General features: G+C 38.3%; 1 protein-coding gene across 3 annotated transcripts in view; it reads right to left on the reverse strand.

Moving 5' to 3' along the window:
* Window positions 1-20,147, reverse strand: part of WDR11 (WD repeat domain 11) — a 71,707-nt gene that overhangs the window by 7,966 nt on the left and 43,594 nt on the right. For 2 of the 3 annotated variants that reach the window (XM_075000529.1, XM_075000528.1), the window contains exons 17-25: window positions 14,199-14,305; window positions 12,859-12,973; window positions 11,278-11,449; window positions 9,132-9,240; window positions 6,763-6,825; window positions 5,144-5,209; window positions 3,400-3,571; window positions 2,910-3,005; window positions 1,924-2,089 (exon numbers count right to left, since the gene is read on the reverse strand). In XM_075000529.1, the coding sequence (XP_074856630.1) occupies window positions 1,924-2,089; window positions 2,910-3,005; window positions 3,400-3,571; window positions 5,144-5,209; window positions 6,763-6,825; window positions 9,132-9,240; window positions 11,278-11,449; window positions 12,859-12,973; window positions 14,199-14,305 (1,066 nt within the window). The remainder of the gene's footprint in view (window positions 1-1,923; window positions 2,090-2,909; window positions 3,006-3,399; window positions 3,572-5,143; window positions 5,210-6,762; window positions 6,826-9,131; window positions 9,241-11,277; window positions 11,450-12,858; window positions 12,974-14,198; window positions 14,306-20,147) is intronic. The other variant, XM_075000530.1, reaches the window with a different exon arrangement.

Below are 20,147 nucleotides of genomic sequence, written 5' to 3' on the forward strand. Positions count from 1 at the left end.
AAGCATCTATTACCATAGGTAGATACACATGAAATTATAGTTCTAAGAGTCTATTTATATATTAATGGTGTGAAACAACCTGAAAAATAGGAAGACTTCAATTTGAAATTTGTGTGTTTTAATTTTATCCAATAAAAATGCTGCTGTCTTCATTAGGAGTATGGTAAATATGTAGAATTAACCAGCAGCATTCTTTGATATGAGCAACAAATTGCAAACAGACTTATTTCTGGAATATTGTTTAGAACAATAAAATTCACCAACTCGTTCAGTCTGATCAAGTACTTACAATTATGTCTCATGCTTTTTGTACATCTGTCCCAGCACACCTTTACAAGCAAGCATCCTATATGGTTTACTGTACAAAGAGGTATTTTGTCTAACTGTATTAATTATACTCATCCCTCGTTTAACGAGTACTTGCGAAAACGAGGAACAAATATACCTACCTTTATTCACTAAATGAACTTCCTCTGCTTATATGAGCAGGGTCCCTGACCGGGGAGACATGCAACCCTATGGCTGGCTCCGCTCCAGCCTCGGGTCCCTGGCCAGGGAGCAGGGAGACCCGAAGCCTCATGGCTGGAGTGGAGCCAGCCGTGAGGGTTGCTGGCTGCGGGGCAGGGAGACCCACAGCTGGAGCCTTCTCCCTCCTTTCTCTCAGACATTCAGCTGTTTGACAGTCCTGCAGCTGTGGAAAGAGAGGGAGAAGGCTCTTAGCCTGGTTCCCTCCCCTGCAATGGCAGGAAAGTGAAACTGACCAGCCATGAGCTGATCAGTTTCCTGGCCCTGCAAGCCATGGGGAGACTGGAACCAGCCTGCCCCTGGTTCCGAGCTCCTGTCACTCTGGGACCCAGGAAACTGACCAACCCTAGTGGTTCTTGGCTCCCCTCCCCTTGCAAGAAAATTCGAGTTATGCAGGGGTTGCAGGAACACCCCTGGGTAACTCGAGGGTTTACTGTATTAGACCCCCCGCCTGCCCTGCAGACCTCACCCTTGGACAGGTTTTAAACCCACCCCCATGGTCCCAAACTGCCCCTAGCCTTAACCCCCCCCCCAGCAGCCACAAACCTCCTCCAGCCTTCGACTGCCCCCCAGCAGCCACAAAACACCCCAGCCTTAGACCCCCCACAACCAGCCCCAAACCGCCCCCAGCAATGGACCCCGCCACCAGCCCCAAACTGCCCCCCAGCCTTAGAGCCCTGCAGCAGCCCCAATCTGCCCCCCAGGCTTACACCCCCCAGCAGCCCAAAACCACCCCCAGCATTAGACTCTCCCTGCGGCCCCAAACTGCCCCCAGTTTTAGATTCGCCCCACCCTGCCCGCATCTCTAAACAGCCCCAGCCTTAGATACTCCTCCGCCTCCTGCAGCCTCTTCACCAGGACTGCTAGGCTGGGTGGCTCCCCAAGCCCTCCTGCTCCTAGCCATTAACTCGTGTTAAGGTTTCAGCACCTGGGCATAAGGCAATTGCTATCCCTAGGGATAAGAGATAGCTGCCATCTCCAGCAGCTATCACTACCAACAGATATCTGCCTCACGCAGCAGTGTTAAGAAATGGCAAATGGCTTCTTTAACAGCCACATGCAGCTGGGAACTGCCCAGCTGTTGACCTTTAATAAATCTAATGGGATCCACGTTTGGGTCCCAACCCATAGGTTGGGAATCCCTGCTCTACATACATACACTACATCTTATTTCTGGTGCCAAAGTATTCAAATACATCAGAAAAGTACCTAAGCTCAACTGGTTTATGTCAAGTTACAAGCACTTGGAATGAACTGGAGACTTTTACATGTATTTTAATGGGAATTTAGTGTCGCTCTTATGAGTTTTCGCCTATGAGCAGAAATTTGGGAACCAACTGTGCTCGTATAGCGAGGGATGTGTGTACTTACAAACAAGAACAAAACACAATATTTTACCTGCTAGCTTTCCATTTGCTATCATGTTGGTTGCTACCAGTTTAATCGTGCTTTGAGAAGGACCCGATGAAGTGACAGTAGTGACCAAACACGCCTTGAGCGAATCACAGTAGTAATGTGGGTTTTCTGCACTAGTTTCTAACAACAGTTGTACTGCTCTGTCAGTCTGGTAAGAAAAAGTAAAATTACTTCTCTTAAAAAAACAAAAAAAAAAAACAAAAAAAAAATACACCTCTTTGGATGTTTTAACTTCCTCTTTAAACACACAAAAAAACATGAACAGTTGTAGTTAGAGATACGAGGAGGGAAAATACCTTTTTTCACATTTACTAACTGACTGTGGTCCCAATTCAAGAAAGTGTCTTGCTTAGCACTTAAGCACACATGCTCTGAATAGGATTATAAAGCACATGCTTAAGCATTTTCCAGAAATAAGACCTACACAGGAGAAACAGTAACTTGAGTGTGTCATTCTCCATTTGTGGGATCTTTCACAGAGTAACAGAGGAAAGAAAAGCAATTTAAAAAGTAGGGATGGAGTAAGATTATGTAAGCAAAGAAACTGGTGAGGTACTCAAAGGATGATACCTGGAATAACTTTCAGAATAAACTTTCAGAAATCATTATATTTAAAGTCATCTGATTAATAAATTATGGAGATATATCAAAGTTTATTTATATATCTGATTGTAGGCTGCACTGGTTGTTAGGACACATTGTCTCATTATCGATGTCAAATTTTTTAGAAGTCTTTGATACCACTATGTTGTCTGATAAGCTTGCATATCAATAATAGGTTGGTACTTGCAGGGAAATACTGCTGTCTGAGCAACTTGGTTTTAACTATTTAAGACAAGACTGGGTCGTAGCTGAAGAAACTCAGCCTAAGACAGATGTAACATCTTGATAGAGGAAGTACAGAAAAGAAAACAAAAAACTTACAGAAACAAGTACGGGGAATTATACATACATAAACACCCACAAACCTGCCCCAAGAGAAGAAGTTGGTCAGCACATTTCCTGGTATGCTCATAAGTTGATCTTTTAACCTCTTGCAGATGTACTCTTTCAAGCTGAAACTTCTGCAGAGAAAAATAAAAATGTTTACAAATATAAGAATAAACTAGCTACTATATAAAACTGAACTTTACCATAATATGCATTGAAAACACCTTCCAAAATATGCAATCTTAAAATATATATAAATATGAATGACCTTATATGTCTAGGATACTATTTATTGAACCACAAATACCCAGCCTTTACATAGTACTCAGTGTTTTAATTTCACAACAATAAGTACACTAACTTCAGGGTAAAACTCTATTGTTAACATGGAGTCATGCACCTTCTATTTTGTAATAAAAGTGAGGAACTTGTACAAGCTCTAAATTCAAAAGGGAAGAAATGCTCTTGGAATTTTGTTGCTTTAGACCCAGATCTAATCAATGCTATTTAAAAAGCAGTTTGCAATACCTGGAAGTAGGAATTTTCACAAAGTATATCATAGCATATATCCAATGGGTTGCTCAATTTTTCTTGAAGACTATCTGTAGTTTTTGCAGTTAATAATTTTTCCTGAGAAAAACTATGCAAATAATGGGCAGCAACACTCCAAAAATGTAGTTCTGATTCATCCCCATAGAGTCTGTGAAGTCAAAAATTGAAATGAAGAAACCCTATAATTATGCATTCTAGCTACAATAGACTAGCTTAAATGCCCAAACCCTATAGCACAATCACTTGCAGCCATACAACCATTTCATTTTAGATCCCCCCTGCCCCACTTAATTGTTCTGTATTTTGAAACAGTTTTATTTGATCTAACTATGTCAGAAAATGAGGTAAAATCTTTTTGGTATCATGAATCTTCTGGATTACCAATGAATCTTCTTCTACATGACATCACAAACAATGATCAATTTTGAAATAAGTTTGACAGACTAGGAAGCAGCAAATTGGAGGAAAGACTTATACAGTTAATGCTCAGTGGATCTCTCTACTAACCTGTTTGGCAAAGGCATTCAGCACTTAATCTGTCCTTAACAGGAGGTTGCTTTATACTTTACCATAAAGACACCTTTTCAATTTTAGTAAAATAAATAAATAAATAAATAAATAATCAACCATAAAAACTGGGAAGCAACTAAGAAAAATGTGTAGCAGATTAAAAGTTCTTATGATTTGGGTAGCATAATACATGAAAATGGGGTCATGGAATTAAAAAAGAGCCCCACTTTCTCTTTTTCTTTGCTTGCGTATGGGCCTAGGTTTTAGGTCTCTGGGACAGAGAGAGGACTTAACTCTATATTCTAGTGAAATACACAACATATTTTTGAATGGTAACAGAGAGTAAGCCATGCTAGTCTATACACTATCAAAACAAAAAGCAGTCAAGTAGCGCTTTAAAGACTAGCAAAATAAACTATTTTGCTAGTCTTTAAAGTGCTACTTGACTGCTTTTTGTTCTGAACATATTTTTGGATGTTGTACAAATAACTACAATTTCAATGTTCCTTATACCTTTCTAAAATACAATCCTGTTCAACCACGTTAAAGGAGACTTCACACTGGAACAGAAAAAACTCAAGTGCAAATGCAAATAAATTTACTAAGATAATAGCTTAAGACATCTATCCTTGAAACACGTACATATTCTTAACTTTATGCACATCATTAGTGTTATTCATTTTAACAATAAGAAGTTCTGTGGCACCTTATAAACTAACACATTTTTTAGAGCATAAGCTTTTGTGGGCATAGATCCACTTTGGCAGATGCGTGTCATTATGCGTTTTAATAATACCATATAAACTCTTTCATATCTAGCAGCTCTGGGACTGGGAGGTTCCTGGATATTCAAATATTCTGGATAATAGAGAGTGTACCTAACAATGCATAATACTACAGAAAAACAAATTAGATATTACAAAAATGTATGCAAAGTACTTTATTTACCAACAACAGTAGTATTGTATACTGTAAACTTCTAGTGTATTTACTCTATTTATTAGTATTTACTTTCACTATACTGTACTTACAGAAAACATAACTAAAATTTACTTATGGTTAAAATACTGGTTATCTGAGAGTTCCAGATGATAGAAAGCCGGATATGAAAGAGTTGACAGTAGATGCTTAAAGATAAGCACATTTGTAACTGCTGATGACATCACGATTATTTAGGGAAAAAAATCCATTTTATCTGAATTTCTGTTACCTTGCAACCAGTAAACATCTCTGCAATAAAGTAAACTCAGGATCAAGCAAAAGTTTCTTGATGTCACTACAAGAACAGAAAGTAATGCTTAATCTGTAATATGCAGTTCATGATTTTTAAAAAATAAGTTCTACACATTGCAGCTAAGAATAAAAGTTTAAGAATTAAAAGAAGCCTTTTATTTTGTCGCATGAGACAAAGAAAGTAGAAGCTTATCTCAAGATGACCTGAACAAAGGCTTCTATAAAATGCAGGTTGCACCTTTCAAATCTGGTACTTTCTTGTCTGGCAACATCCATGGTCTGGCAGCACCATGGATGTTTTTTCCAGCCTAGACAGTAGCGGCTGGTGCAAAAGCCCCAGCAAGACTGGCAGCCGGAGCGCCTTCTTGTCCCATGGCAGTGGGGCCCAGGAGACTGCGAGGTGCAGGAACTGTGGCAGGGCAGGGGCTGGCTACAGACCTGTGGCAGACTGGGCACGGATCAGAGTCCCAAGGGAGAAAGGCTGGAGGCTGGGGCTGCAGCAGCCCTGGAGTCTGGATGCAGAAGGCCTTGGCCTCCCCACAGCTAGCAAATTCTCTTGCTTGGGACCTGTGAGGTCCCAATTATGCTGGATAAGGAAGGTGCTACATGTAATAATTAATTGCAACAACAGGAATTATACAAAGTTGAAGTATGCCTAAACCTTTAAACGAGCAATGCATGGCTTATCAGTTTTAATAGCTGAATAGCAGTCAAGAATGCCTGAAGCTGTGATACTGTTTTAAAACAATTCTATACATTATAAAATTATTTTTAAAATGTCAGAATTCTGTAAATATAATCTGGATGGTGCCAACAGACAATACATCTAGTATTAATATATGATTTAAGGTTTTGCATGCATTTTTCTGCATACAGAAGAAAATTAACTTTTTATTTAAGTGGTAGAAAGGAAAGAGGAAGTGGTACCAGTTTCTTGGCAGCCAGGATTGCCTTAATCCTCTGAATGAATGTACTGCCATCTGTTGGCTATGCAACCAGGGAGACTGATGTCATATCACCAGAACTATGAACTTGACCCATAAAGACTAACTGATCTTGAAAGGGTAGGATTTTTAAGAATATCTACGTGATCTTTTTTGCTGGTCAGGATTTATTTATTTTTTTTTTTAAAGAAGCTGCACCCCTCAACCCTCTGAGGGGCAGACATGTTGAGAAATATTTTCTAGTAAGCCAGGAATTGCATTTGAATTTAAATGGTGAGTATTTTGGGGCCTCCTTTGGCAACCATTGCTGATGTCAAAGAAGATAATGGGACAACCCAAATGTCACAAATTACACGAGTTTCATAAAGGATCAACAGAGCAGCTATTCTTACGGCTAAGCCAATATCCAACAATTTGTGTTATGCAAGTTCTCCAATTTGGGATGAATGTTATTCTTCACTTTTCGCTAGACAAAGCAGGTCATGAAGTATGTTAAATTTCATTTATTGTAACTCAAGTATTTATCTTGAAACATGGCAAAATAAAGTTATTCTGGATTGTCTGCTATCTGAAAAACCAATTGTTATAACTTTTGCTGCTTCAACCTTACTCAAAAGGTACCTTGTTAAAACTTTAATAAAAGGGTTCTTACTTGGATAATGAATCCAACTGTTTTTGAAGCTGGTTTTTAATATTTTCATTTTCAGGATAATCGCTGCAAAGAAAACATGATTTAACAACAATATAAATTTTAAGAATTTTGTATTTGCTCAGATCTAAATTGCAATATTATCTGAAGTGGAGGAAACATGGTTTAGACAGAAACCTTGCATATCAATTATTAGCTCCGAAGTGCTAACCATGGCCCATTCTTCCCTTCTGCTCACTCTCACTATTACTTCGACATCTTTGTTATTGTCTCCCTTCTCTTCACATTTCCAAGTTACCCACTCACCTCCAGGTTTTCCCCTTTGTCACGTTGCTTGCCCATTCCTCATCCTCAAACCCTTGTCTCAAACTTCTTTTCCGACCTCCACTTTCTTTATTGCTTAATCTTGTTTATTTTCAGCAATAATAAATCCAATCCTGACTATCTCCTTACTCTTTCTGCCCAACATGCCCACTGTCAGCACGACTTTCCCTTACTGGCCCCTCACTCATCAATCTCCCCACTCCCACCCCTTTATCAGCTATGGTAGAATATCAGACTTGTGAACACTGGAGTTATGAACTGACTCATGAACTACACACCTTATTTGTAATTAGAAGTACTTAGACAGCAGAAGAACTGAAAAAAGTGAATACTATACAGCACTAATGTGTTAAATGCAAACTACTGTAAAGGAAAGTTAAAGATTGATGAAGGAAATTGTATCTGTACTTTTTAAGTGTATATTAAGATGGTTAAAAGCAGCATTTTTCTTTTGCACAGTTTCAAAAGTTTCAAAGGCATATTGAATCAATGGTTTCCCCCTTCCAACACTGCAGCCTTAATTTTCATCCCCCATTCCCTTTTAAGGAGTCTCCAGTTAGGCACCCAAAATAGAGGCACTCAAAAATCACTCCCCACTTTGGAAAATGTAAGCAAGTATGTTTGCAGCGGTCCTTGGCAGCCTTTACTTCTCTCACACTCCACACTGACAGCCTGTCTTCATAAAATACATAGTTGGCAGCAAGCTGGTGGGTGAATCTACCCTACACTGGCTTGCTAGATAGCAAGTGTCCTTTTGGACCATACTGCTGTGCACTAAAAATTCCCAAGTGAGCCGTAACTTACTCTGTTTCAAAGCAGTGCAGATCACAGCATACTAGGTCATTTTCCCGACTCCTGTCAGGGGCAGCAGCTGGTGCCACTGACAGGAGCGGGGAAACTGATGAGGGCACCTTCCGTGTTCAGCTTCCTGGCTCTACAAGCAGAGGAGAGCCAGGAGCCACACTGCCGCCTGGTCCCTGGCTCCCCTCCATTTGCTGGAGCCAAGAAACTGACCAGTGCTGGTGCCCTCATCAGTTTCCTGGCTCCCCTGAGCTGCACGGGAAATTTGACTTACGCAGGAGTCAGGGTCTACTGTATTCATGCTTCAGATACCCAAGAGGTAACTGTCCATGTAGACAGACCCTAGTAAGCTCCCAGAGGCTGCAGTGGAGGTGTTTGTCTTCTCTGCACTTGCTGTTTTTGCAGCCCCTTGCACTTGCTCACTCCATTTCCATTTTGATCAGTATCCCACTCAACTCCTCTCTTCCCTTCCTTTCAAACCTTACATTATCTGTTCCCCTGTGGACTCAATGATCTCCATCTCTTTACATAAAATCATGCTTCCCTTTGGAGAGTTCAACTTTCACGCTGGTGACCAACTCAGCCCCTTTAGCTTCTAGCTCCTTACCATCTCATTTGACTCAGATATTTTACATTTAATTTGCTTTGAGAGCATATTAATAATATATAGCATATGTATATGACCATATGGTTTGTATGCTGATTACTCATCAGACTGCAACCTCTTTAGGCAGGAAGTGGTTTGCGTATTGCCCTGAACAATCCTCATGGGTTGTCTGCTATTGCACTATAAATAATAAATGTTACAGCCCGATAAGGTGCTCCATTCTGATGGGAATCTGCACCACTTAAGAGAAAACATGATAATCAGTTTACAGAAAAGGACACTTGGAATTTATTCTCTACTGACCACCTCTAAGTCTAAATGCAATTGGTTTTAGAAAGAAAGCACAGTACTGATTTTTGATGTAACTTGTTGCACAAGTTTCTAATGCTAACTACAGACAATTGCTATTGTCTTAAAAACATAGGGTCTGTTTTTGAAGATGAAGGTAGAGTGCTACTTAAAATAAAACAAAATTCTGATCTCAAATTCCTATTGGTTGATGAGAGGTAAGCCCTCCATTCCAACTGCTCTATAAATGCTGAATTTGACCCATTTAACAACCTCCTTCCAAGGCATACATAATCGATCTGCATGTGATAACAGTTAAAAGTTTGAATCGAAAATTAAAACAAAGCCTTACATGTGTAAAATATCTAGAGTACATTTATCATTCCAGGGCTGGTGCAGCAAAAAGGCTTTTAAAGCTAATGAGGCCCTTGGAACAAGGAGATAAGGGCACCACACAGGCTCTGAAATAGAAGAAAGGAAATACATAAGTAAATGAGTAATTTTCAAGATCTGTAAGCAGCTCACCTCTAATGGCATAGCATTTAACAACTATAAAACGTATAGCTTCCTGTGCCAAAAACCAAAATATTAAATGTTGGGCCAGATTATAATCCCATATATACAGCATGGATCATTTCACATGAGCAAAAAGATTTCCTAGGAGATACGGTTAGTCACTAGACATTTACAATCAGAATCTGACTTTCTTGGCCTTTGGCTTTTAGTTTAGTTAAAAGCTGTTTGCAGATGAACTTGCAAGGTAAAAATGAAATTTGAGTTAAGAAGAGATGTATGTGGTAGATGCGTCTATAAAGCAGAGGTGAAAGAAATTCACACAAAATATGCCAGAACGCATCATCCTTACACATCACAATTACTATGGACTCTAGTGAAACTGACTCTTTATCTCATTATTCTGGAATATCTGCAGTGAAAACAAGAAACATCAATATGGTTTTACAGGGAGGGAATTTAACTAAAAACATAGGTCTATATAATGAATGCCTCAAAAAGCCTACTCAGTATAAGACTTCTGCTTAGATTTAGCCACAGTGAATCAGATTTAGTGGCCCATTTAGTCTGGTACCTAGTCTCCAACAACAGTAAAATGCTCCAGAAGAGGGGGTTAGATTCCCAGTCCTGGAACATTACTGAATAATCTGCTCCTCTGGGAAGTTTCTTTCTAACCTCTACCTGTTAGTGGTTGGCTTAAACAAAGACCTATAACAACTTTGATTTCTTATATTTTCTTTCTTATATCATGTATCCAATGAACGTTCATTAGTACTAACATTTTCAAATCCTCTTTTGAAATCACACAAAATTTACTTGATTCTTAAAGCACCACAGGCAAATGACAAAGTTTAATTTTCAAGTCTCAGAAATAATTTACAGTAAACTCATGTCTGGCAGCTCCAGGACTGGGAAGTTGCTGGATATTCAAATATTCTAGATAATAGAGAGGTATAACTAGCAACAGATAAACACTGAAGCTTAGATATTAAGAAACAATCAAAAATGTATGTAGAGTACTTTATTTACCAATAACAGTAGTATGGTATACTGTAAACTTATACTCTGTTATATTTATTTATATTTACTTTCATTATACTGTACGTATGGAAAATTTAACTAAAATTTACTTATGGTTAAAATGCCAGTTATTTGAGAATGCCAGATAATAGAATGCCATGCTGATCACACTATTACTTGTCTTTCACCAAAACTACAGCTTTCATAGTATGGGGGGAGGAGGAAATCCATTTTTAATTGTAGACAAAGCTAGAAAAATATATTAAATCAGAGTATATATTAAACTTAATACCATATGATATCAGCCTTATTGGATAATGCCTTACTACACAAGTAATATGAATAATTTTAATGGGACTGGCCCACAATCTGAAGAATCTGGATCATTTTTAACTCATGATTTTATGTATTAACCACTTTAGCTAAATAGTTCACCTGAAAGATGAAAGACTGCTAAAGCAACTTTTGTAAGAATTTATGCTCGTTAACACCATTGTAAATAAGTCAGTCAACTAAGCTTTCACAAACTGATGCAGTTCTACAGTTGCATGGAGGCATCCACTTGGGCCATTTATTGAACCAGTCAATGAGTAGGATTCAAACTCTGGAAACATACAGATGTAACACGGTGTTTTTTCAAATATCACAAACGTGACTAAACTCATACTGAGTATGTGAAAGACTGTCCTTATGCAATGAATTTGCTGCATATCTATTTAGACAAAATTTTTAAAAAGTGAAGTGAGTTATTCAGAAATATCAAAAGCTGTATAGCCTATTATTTCATAAAACTAATCCATGTTTCCAAAGTTTCTGGTGTTTTTGAACTTCTTCATCTTCTGGCTTAGACTGATGTCAGTTTTAAATTGTAAAGACACATCTTCCTAAATGAAATATACTGCGGCCTGTAGTAAAAGGGAAACAATTCAAAGCAAGTGAGCAGGTGCTGTTGAAATTTCTCAGACCTGTTAATTCTTGTTCATCCATTCTAAAACTTGCTGACTTCATACTTGTCTCTAAAACTCTGATGCAGCCATCATCTGATGCCAGGATCACTTTGTCTGAAGTACACCAATCCACATCCAGTACTCGGAAATTGACATTTCTTCCACTTCGTAAGCTGCTCACCATCTGCAGCTTGAAATATAAAGGAATTTTCATTTTTAGTAATGCTGTTAATCACACTGATCATGATTCTGTTTTTTCTCCCAGCGCCATTCCACAGGACTCTCAAGCAAGGGGGGAGCGGGAAGGATCCTGAAATGCTCTAGGGGGTGGAAAGGCCTCTGGTAAAAGAGAGAGATCTGAGTGCTTGCCTGGGTTACAGTAGGCTATTCCACAGGCCACAGTGCTCTCGGATACACATGCGCCCTGCCTCCACTCCCCAGCATCACCTCCAGGGCTTGCAAAAGGGATTTAGAGAATAGCTTAATTCTGCAGTGCCTGAGACAGATACAGCGCTTTTCACACCCACTTTTCCCTATTCCAGTATAACAGAGTGGCTTGCAGTGAAGAGGCCACCATTCCTCTTAGCTGAAGTAAACAGCCAGTGAGGCTCTCATTGATTAAGATTCTCTTCTCTCTCCACATACATGTATAAGCTGGTAGAAGCGAATGGGGTGTGAGAAAGGGGAAGCAGCAGTTTTGTGGCATGACACTGAAGACAGTGAAGTTCTACCACACATATAAAAGAAAGCTGGAGCACCACGGAACAGGAAGAAGTTCTGGAGACAGAACCAAGGTGTGGCTCATCAGCTGCTTTCCTGGGTATTGACAGATTTTTCAAGTCGAAATCAATGAGCTTCTACCTCAATTTCCTCCATTTCATTGCAGGGAGGAATAAGCAGTAGCACCAGAACTCCTCAGACATCATTCACTGAGGACAGGAATATAGGGTCATAGCCCTGCTCGAGCTGTGAAATACATGGAGTTCAACATCAGACCCATGGAATCATCCAGCTCTACTCATGACAGTATTGATGGGCCCCTGGAGGGAGGAATGCAACTCCAACTACTTAAGAATAACCCCAGTATTTTTAACAGCATTTTTTCCAAATACAGGGTTGTTTTGTTTTGTTTTCCTTTTTTTCCTTTTGCAGGGAAGGAGAAGCAGGTCCAGGGTTAATATAAGGTGTCCGGCATTCCTACATCCTCTAATAAGTTAAGACCAAGTTCTGAAGGCAAAGACAATTTTATAATTTCACAAATGTAGATGTTCATTAACCTTTAACAAAGTTTTAGAAGAGAGATTTTTGTCTATTCCTAACAGTGCGTTCAAAACAACATATTCAACCCAAACTCACTAGAAAACTGGTAAAATACTATATTTCAATAGCGCATAAGCTTTCCTAGGGAAAGACACATCTCAGCTGAAAACAGATGAAAAAAACTAAAAATAATTGTGAAAGGCTGGGTTACTATTATACAGATGTGATCAATAGATTAAGCATTATTTTAACTAGATTGCTTGGGTGCCAGACACTCTCTAATTCAAAGCAGCATATTTTGTGCACAGGTGAGAATGATAAAAATAAACAGATGTGCACCTCCTTTACGTCCCAAACTTCAGCTCCATCATTGTACATTGTTATCACTTTTTGATTTCCTTTCCCAGGTGCAAAGCGTATTTTTCTCACCCAGCTTCGGTGTGTGGGGATGCCCCTGAGGACAAAAAGAACCACCATTTCCATTTCATTCTCACAAACATACATACCATACCACAGGTGGTGGTTATAAATTCTGCTTCAAGCATTTACACTTTGATCCTGTATACATTTGGAGAACTAATCTTCCAATGCTATATAAATAGATAATTAGCAAAACCCCCACAAAATCTCAAAAATTGACATTCCCATAAAAAGTGGTTGCAGGAGGGGAAAACATCAGAACATTTGTATACTATTAGTTATCAAAATATATTATAAAATAACCTTGCTTGGATTAAACATAACGACCCAGATCTTTGAATCAATATTTAGTTTCATGAAAGTCAATGGAGCTATACTGATTTACACCAACAGAAACTATTCTCTATCATAGAACCAGAAAATTTATGATAAGTTTGGTACAAGTGATCAAGAGTTGATCATATTCATGATGCCCAGATCAGAGATGAATATACTTGGTGCTTTAAAGGGGTCAATTTCACAAAACTGAAACCAATTATGAGTTAAATCACTCGGGAAGAATAATTTAAACAAAAAAAATGTGACTGATAGCTGGCAACTGTCTAAAGACACATTATCAGCTGTCCCAAAAGTCACTATTCCATAATAAGGAAGACATTTTAAAAAATGGCCTGATTTGGAGGGTACGTAAAGGCAGCTATTTAATATATATTGAAATAAAAAAATAAAAGAGTGACTTGATTACAGCTATAAGAACTTACAAGGGGAACAAATATTTGATAGCTCTTCAAACTAACAGAGAAAGGTATAACTACATTCAATGGCTAGATATTGAAGTGACAAATTCACACTAGAAATAAGTCACACATTTTAAACAGTGAGTAAATGAACACAGAAGCAATTTATCAAGGGTCATGAAAGATTCTGTCATGAAGGATTCTTCCCCTTTTAAAATCAACACAATGCTTTTCTGAAATATATGTTTTAGGAATTATTTTAGGGGAAGTTATATGGCCTATGTTACACCAGTCAAACTAGATGATCACAATAGTATCTTAAGTCTATGAACTTGGCCCAACATCTCTCTGATACATCACTCTCTGCTAGGACATGACTGAGAATTTCTCATTTTAAAAATACAATCTTGAATAGTTATCTCCAACACCACATACACAGCTACTGCAGGGAAAATAAAATTAAAATGATTTTACCAGATCTTCATTTTATATGATTTAGGTAGACTTTATGGACACTCATACCTGGATACTCTTCCTTTCAAATCCCAGAAGTTTAAGTTTCCATCAATATCTCCAAGAACCAATGTATCTCCCTTCCACGCAATACAAGTAATGCTACCCATGCTTCCCTGCAAGTATTTCAGAAGAATAAAACTGTGTAATTAATAACATCCATATCATTACTGATCTTTCCTTTTTTACACAACTGATAAATCTAACTGCCTAATTCTTAGCTGTTACAGTAAAGCAATTCATCAGAATGTAAGGAATTGTTCTGGGTCAGAGGGTAGAATCTGCCACATCATATTTTGAAGGTTTTTCTGTGGTCATGAATTATGTGTTTTGTATCATCACTTACGATTTGGAGTTTTAAAACAATGCCAAGCTTTTGTGTCTCAAGCTCCATGTAAACCCCAAGTGAGAGGACTCAGTTATCAAACTTATAGGATTGCTATATTATAGCTATATTACTATAGGAAACAAAAACAAATTTATCTATCAAATTAGAATTCTCTTATCTGAGTCTTCATGTTTAATGCAAGAAAATGGCTGAACTAAAAAAAAAATGTTAAAGGTCACAGTACTCTGACCCATTACAAATCTATAGTCAACCCAAGCCATTCCTGCTATAATTCACACCAAAGTTAATTATTAGGGGGCAGCATTCAGATTTTCAACACTCACAAAAATGAAATTTTAATCTAATCCAAAATGACAAAAGCGGCAATTAGTCTGCTCCTAGATATTAATATTTCTTGCTCTACAAATTGGTCTTACACTTTCCTCTCACTTTCTCTAGGCCACAGTGTAAAAACCACAACTGTCACAAAGTAGTACATGCAGCTCAGATAATGCATTTTCCAACCAATAATACTGTTGTACCCTGGAAGAAGTAAAATGATTATCTAGTGGACTGGCCACAGGACTTGAGCTCAGAAGACCCGAGTTCAATTCCTAGCTCAGTAATGGCTATCTGTGATGATCCTGAGCAAATCATTTATTCTGCCTACGTTGCCTATGGTGATACGAAGACAAAATTCATTAGCCATTGTGAGATGCTCTGAAACTATGGTGACGAGGTCCATGTAAGTACCTCAATAAATAGTTGTTTTCCACAGTTTTTTTTCCTGATATGATGATAATCCATCACTATACAAATATGGAAAAGTGACAACCTCCAAAGTTATGACTAAAAAGTGTCTGCAAATATTCTTCTCCTTGTTTGAGAGGCTATATTGTATTGTTTACCCATAACATTGCCTCTAAAGCTTGGAGCCTACAAAAAAAAAAAAATCGAAGATCTTGACTGTTTCTACACATGTGGCATGCTAATTAATGGCCCAAAATATGCTAATGAGGCACGGATGCACATTTCCCATGCCTCATTAGCATAAGGTCATGCACTTTACTCCAAAATGCCGTTTAGAAGTGCGGTGCTGTGGGGGTCTTCCAGCAGGAAGTCTTTCTGGCGGCTGCATCTTAATTTTAGGAAGAAGGGGGCCTCTGGAAGAAAGGCTTCCTTCTAGAAGACCCCCCAGGAGCCGTGTTTCTAAACGGTATTTTGTAGTCTGGAAGAACGTCTTCCGGACACCAAATCACGTGACCTTATGCTAATGAGGCATGGGGATTTGCATCTGTGCCTCATTAGCATATTTCAGCCCACTTATTCTCCAAAAGTGGCATGTGTAGAAATGGCCTTTGGGTCTCTAAATCCACTGTCTTGAACAAACAGTGCCACTGCATAAAGAATCCTGCCTCACTGTGGGTAGCAGCCAGAGTGTTCAACCTACGTTCTAATTTGACTGCTATAACCTCTGTAAAGTGATGGTGAGGATTAACAGTCATACAATCTTCTAAAATACAGGTTGCCAAGCTCTTTCATAATCTGGACTGCATCTTGACAGATTGTGCCCACATTCTTTCCTTTGATAATTATATGGAAAAGTAATTTTATAAAATAAAATAGTTACAGCTTCTTTAAATAAAATTTAAAAGGCAAAAACAAGGAGATTCAGCAACACACTCTGCACAGACCATCAGCAAATTTACCACTGTTAGTAATGAATTACAGTTTACGGCCATTATTCAAAAATGACCACAATTACAAAATATGAAACACTGGCCAAAACCAAAACCAAAACCATGCATCTGAACTTCAGACTGTCTGAAATCCACATTTTCAGGCTTCACCACACCTCTAGAAATAGGTCAGTGATTTGTGTGTATTTAAGTATCTTTTTTCCAATATTTTGTATTGCTGTACTCCTAAATACTTAATCTGTTGAGAGGTGTTAATTAAGAAAAAAGTAATTCAAGAGACTTCTGGTCTGGAATACTTTGTTACTGGAGTAGGCTGAACAAACTTTATATTTTCTAGTGAACTATTTTTGTCTTAAGCTAAAACTCAAAGTATCTGATGAACATTTATAAAATTGTTCTACCCTAATCAATTTAAAAGGCTTACATATATTTAGAAATCGCTCTCTCAGGTACCAGACATAAATATCATAAACTATGTGTATGATTATATGGGTAACTTCTGTATGTACTGTAGCTATATATACACAGACACGCAGTATACATGAATTAAAAAAAAAAATCAGTAAACCTCTACTTTTAAAAAGGTTTAATTATGCAATATCAGTTAAAAACTGTCACCACCACCTTTCCTAAATTTTGCAAATGTACTCCTAGAAATACATAATTTTTCATTAAAGCACAAAGGAAAAAATTTCACCACCACAAGTGTTTTCCATGCTCAAGTCTGTCTGAATTATTTACTGAAGTCAGAATATGGGTCCTTTATAGTCAGTTCCTCTTTGCGAAAGCTAACACTGTATGGCCGTGTCTACACTAGCCCAAATTTCGAAATGGCCATGTAAATGGCCATTTCGAAGTTTACTAATGAAGCGCTGAAATGCATATTCAGTGCTTCATTAGCATGCGGGCGGCCGCGGCGCTTCGAAATTGACGCGGCTTGCCGCCGCGCAGCTCGTCCAGACGGGGCTCCTTTTCGAAAGGACCCTGCCTACTTCAAAGTCCCCTTATTCCCATGAGCAGATGGGAATAAGGGGAACTTTGAAGTAGGCAGGGTCCTTTCAAAAAGGAGCCCCGTCTGGACGAGCCGCGCGGCGGCAAGCCGCGTCAATTTCGAAGCGCCGCGGCCGCCCGCATGCTAATGAATCACTGAATATGCATTTCAGCGCTTCATTAGTAAACTTCGAAATGGCCATTTGCATGGCCATTTCGAAGTTTGGGGCTAGTGTAGACGTAGCCTATCTGACAAAAAGACAATCTAGCAGTGGACCAGAAGAAGTTTTGCAAAATCTTGATTGTTGGCCTGAACAAAGTGAAAGAGATAATAAAGTCAGTAACATTTAATAATGTTACACAAATGTTTTGAAATGTAGGGGATAAGAGGAAGGAAATGGAAAAAGAAATGGATTTCTAATGTTGCCAATTCTGTATTTTTAAAAAGTCACCTAAGGACAAACTGGTTTTGTTTGTTTTTAACTATATGAGGGTGTAGAACGTGCAGGGCAAGCTCTCTTAACTGTTCTAGCAAGGAAGACTTTCATCCTCCCTAGAGCAATTCAATTGCTTTAGGAGTCACATGAGGGTGTGATCTTGAGTTTCAATCCTTTTCAGAGTACATATTGCCAATTATGCCATACAATGTTTGGCTAGTAAGCCTGACCACTAGGCTTGGGGGGCTAATCTGAGATGGGATGCATATCCTAACTACTAAATCACTGCACAACAATTTTAAGTGAACTTCATTTTTTCTGTACCATGAAGAACAATATATTAAGACTTGGTTACTGAGCCTTGGAATATTATCCTGTACACCTTACTAAGGCAAACCTCACTTTCACTTAACAACAAGCTTTTAAGCAGAAAGCACATGCTATTAGCAAAAAGAACAGCCAAACAGAACATTTGTAACTTAACATTTCTCAAGAATGAAAATACACTGCCACTGCATATCCCAGATTCAGATACAGAACTATGACCAGTAACAACATTTTGTCCTTAGGCATACCACTGTGAACTAAATTCAATCAAGTCTTGCTTCAAAGTACAAGTTTAAGTTCATTCATTTCCCCTATTCTAAACCCCATCAAATGCATTTAACATGCAGTACAGCACAATTATTTAGCAGCATGTGATGGTGTTCTGGGTGAAAGGTAGGCTTCACTTTCTTGTGAAGGAATAGTTATTGGCCACTACCAGAGGCACACTACCAGAACTGATCGACGAGCAATCTGATCTAGTGTTGCAAATCTTGTATTCCAGGGCTATGACTGATGTATCGGTCACCACTGAAAATGAGAAAACAGTCTTAGACCCCAATCCCACAAAGACACAGGTGCTTTAATTTTTATATACGTAAAGAATTCCACTGAGCTAAATAGGGCTTTTACACAGATAAAATTATTCACGTATGTTTGAAAATTCAAGCCTATATATGGTTACATTAAATGCAATTAACTATTTAGTGAAAATATGTAATGTACACTTTTAAACCGAAACCCCCCCCCAGAAACGCTAGAAGTCCAAATTAGCTTTGCTGTTAGAACATTAGACTGATAGTCAGAAAGTGTAAAAATTAACTGTATAACTTTATAGGGTATAAATATATACCCGTTTTTTTTGTGATTTTTTAAAAAGATACAGGGAAAGATTTCTCAGGGTTAAGAGTCACTATTTCAAAGCTGACGTTATCACTCTAGTCACTTCTTAGGCAGAAAAATATGCAGTTCTACCACAAAAAATCAGCAGAACTTCTTTGGTCTCAGTTTAAAAAAAAAAAAAAAAAGAATCCAGATGACCATACATGCCCAACAGCCCTTCCATACATCCCACTCTATCATAAAATACAAATGTTCTTAGAAATACTATTTAAATATGAACTATTTTAAAAGTTTCTCTATTCCAAAGCAAACAAAGGCAGCAGTGCTCACTGAAGACCATGGTTACCCAACTTCATTTCAGCTGTTTTTGTTGTCTGAAAGACTATGCCCCCATTTTCCCACAGAACAGAGGAATAAAGTAGCTGAAAAATAAAATCAGCTAAAAGTACTTTGCTCAAAATTTAAAGAAAAAAAATCTCTCACATGAAAAATATATATACATATTTTTTTCAAAACATACACTGCCTTTTCAGGTTATGTAAAGTGGGCAAGCAATGGATATAATTTTGCCCTTTAAAGAGGTTGCTGCCACATGCCTATATGATATGATCAACTTGGTTATTGCCTGTTCTCAGACACAGGTTAGATTACTAATTTCTTAAATTGAATAGGATGGTGTATGCCTGTACACAGAGCACTCCACAGATACAAATTTCTATCCACAGATGGGGGATATTCAAGGATAGAAATCAGTATCTGCTGATCCACAGGGCTCTATACCTTGGAACCACAGTGGCCAAAGGAAAAGAACCTGGAGCTGCTGCTATCAGGAGCGAGCACCCTGCACTGGCAGCTCCTGCTGGCCATATGTCTGTCCGTACCTCCACCAGCCACATCTGCTGTCTGAGACCATACAGCCACACAGCTGGTAGAAGCTGCCACTATGGGACGCTGGCTTCTAAGTAGTTCTTATCCTTTGGCTACTGAGGGTCCTGGAAGTACAGTCCTACAAATCAGAGGACACTGATTTCTAGTCACAGACAGAAATTTGAATCTACAAATACCTCTAACTGTACAGAAGTGAAAGAAAGACCAAGACACACAACCCCTTCTATAGCCAGCATAAATAAAGAGTTTCATTTTTCCTTTTTTTTCAAATGCTGTATTTACTATTCCCATAAGGATTAAAACACCTTCAACTTCTGTCTACAGCTTCCCTCTGTTATGTATTATTATGCAGAATAGGGACACAAGGAACAAAAATCCTCCTTTGTTCTTTCCAAGTAAACAGTGATTACATAGAACACAAACCAATGTGTTCTTTTAAATAAAAACA

Source organism: Carettochelys insculpta, chromosome 7, assembly GCF_033958435.1.
Source record: "Carettochelys insculpta isolate YL-2023 chromosome 7, ASM3395843v1, whole genome shotgun sequence".
Lineage (NCBI taxonomy): Eukaryota > Metazoa > Chordata > Testudines > Carettochelyidae > Carettochelys > Carettochelys insculpta.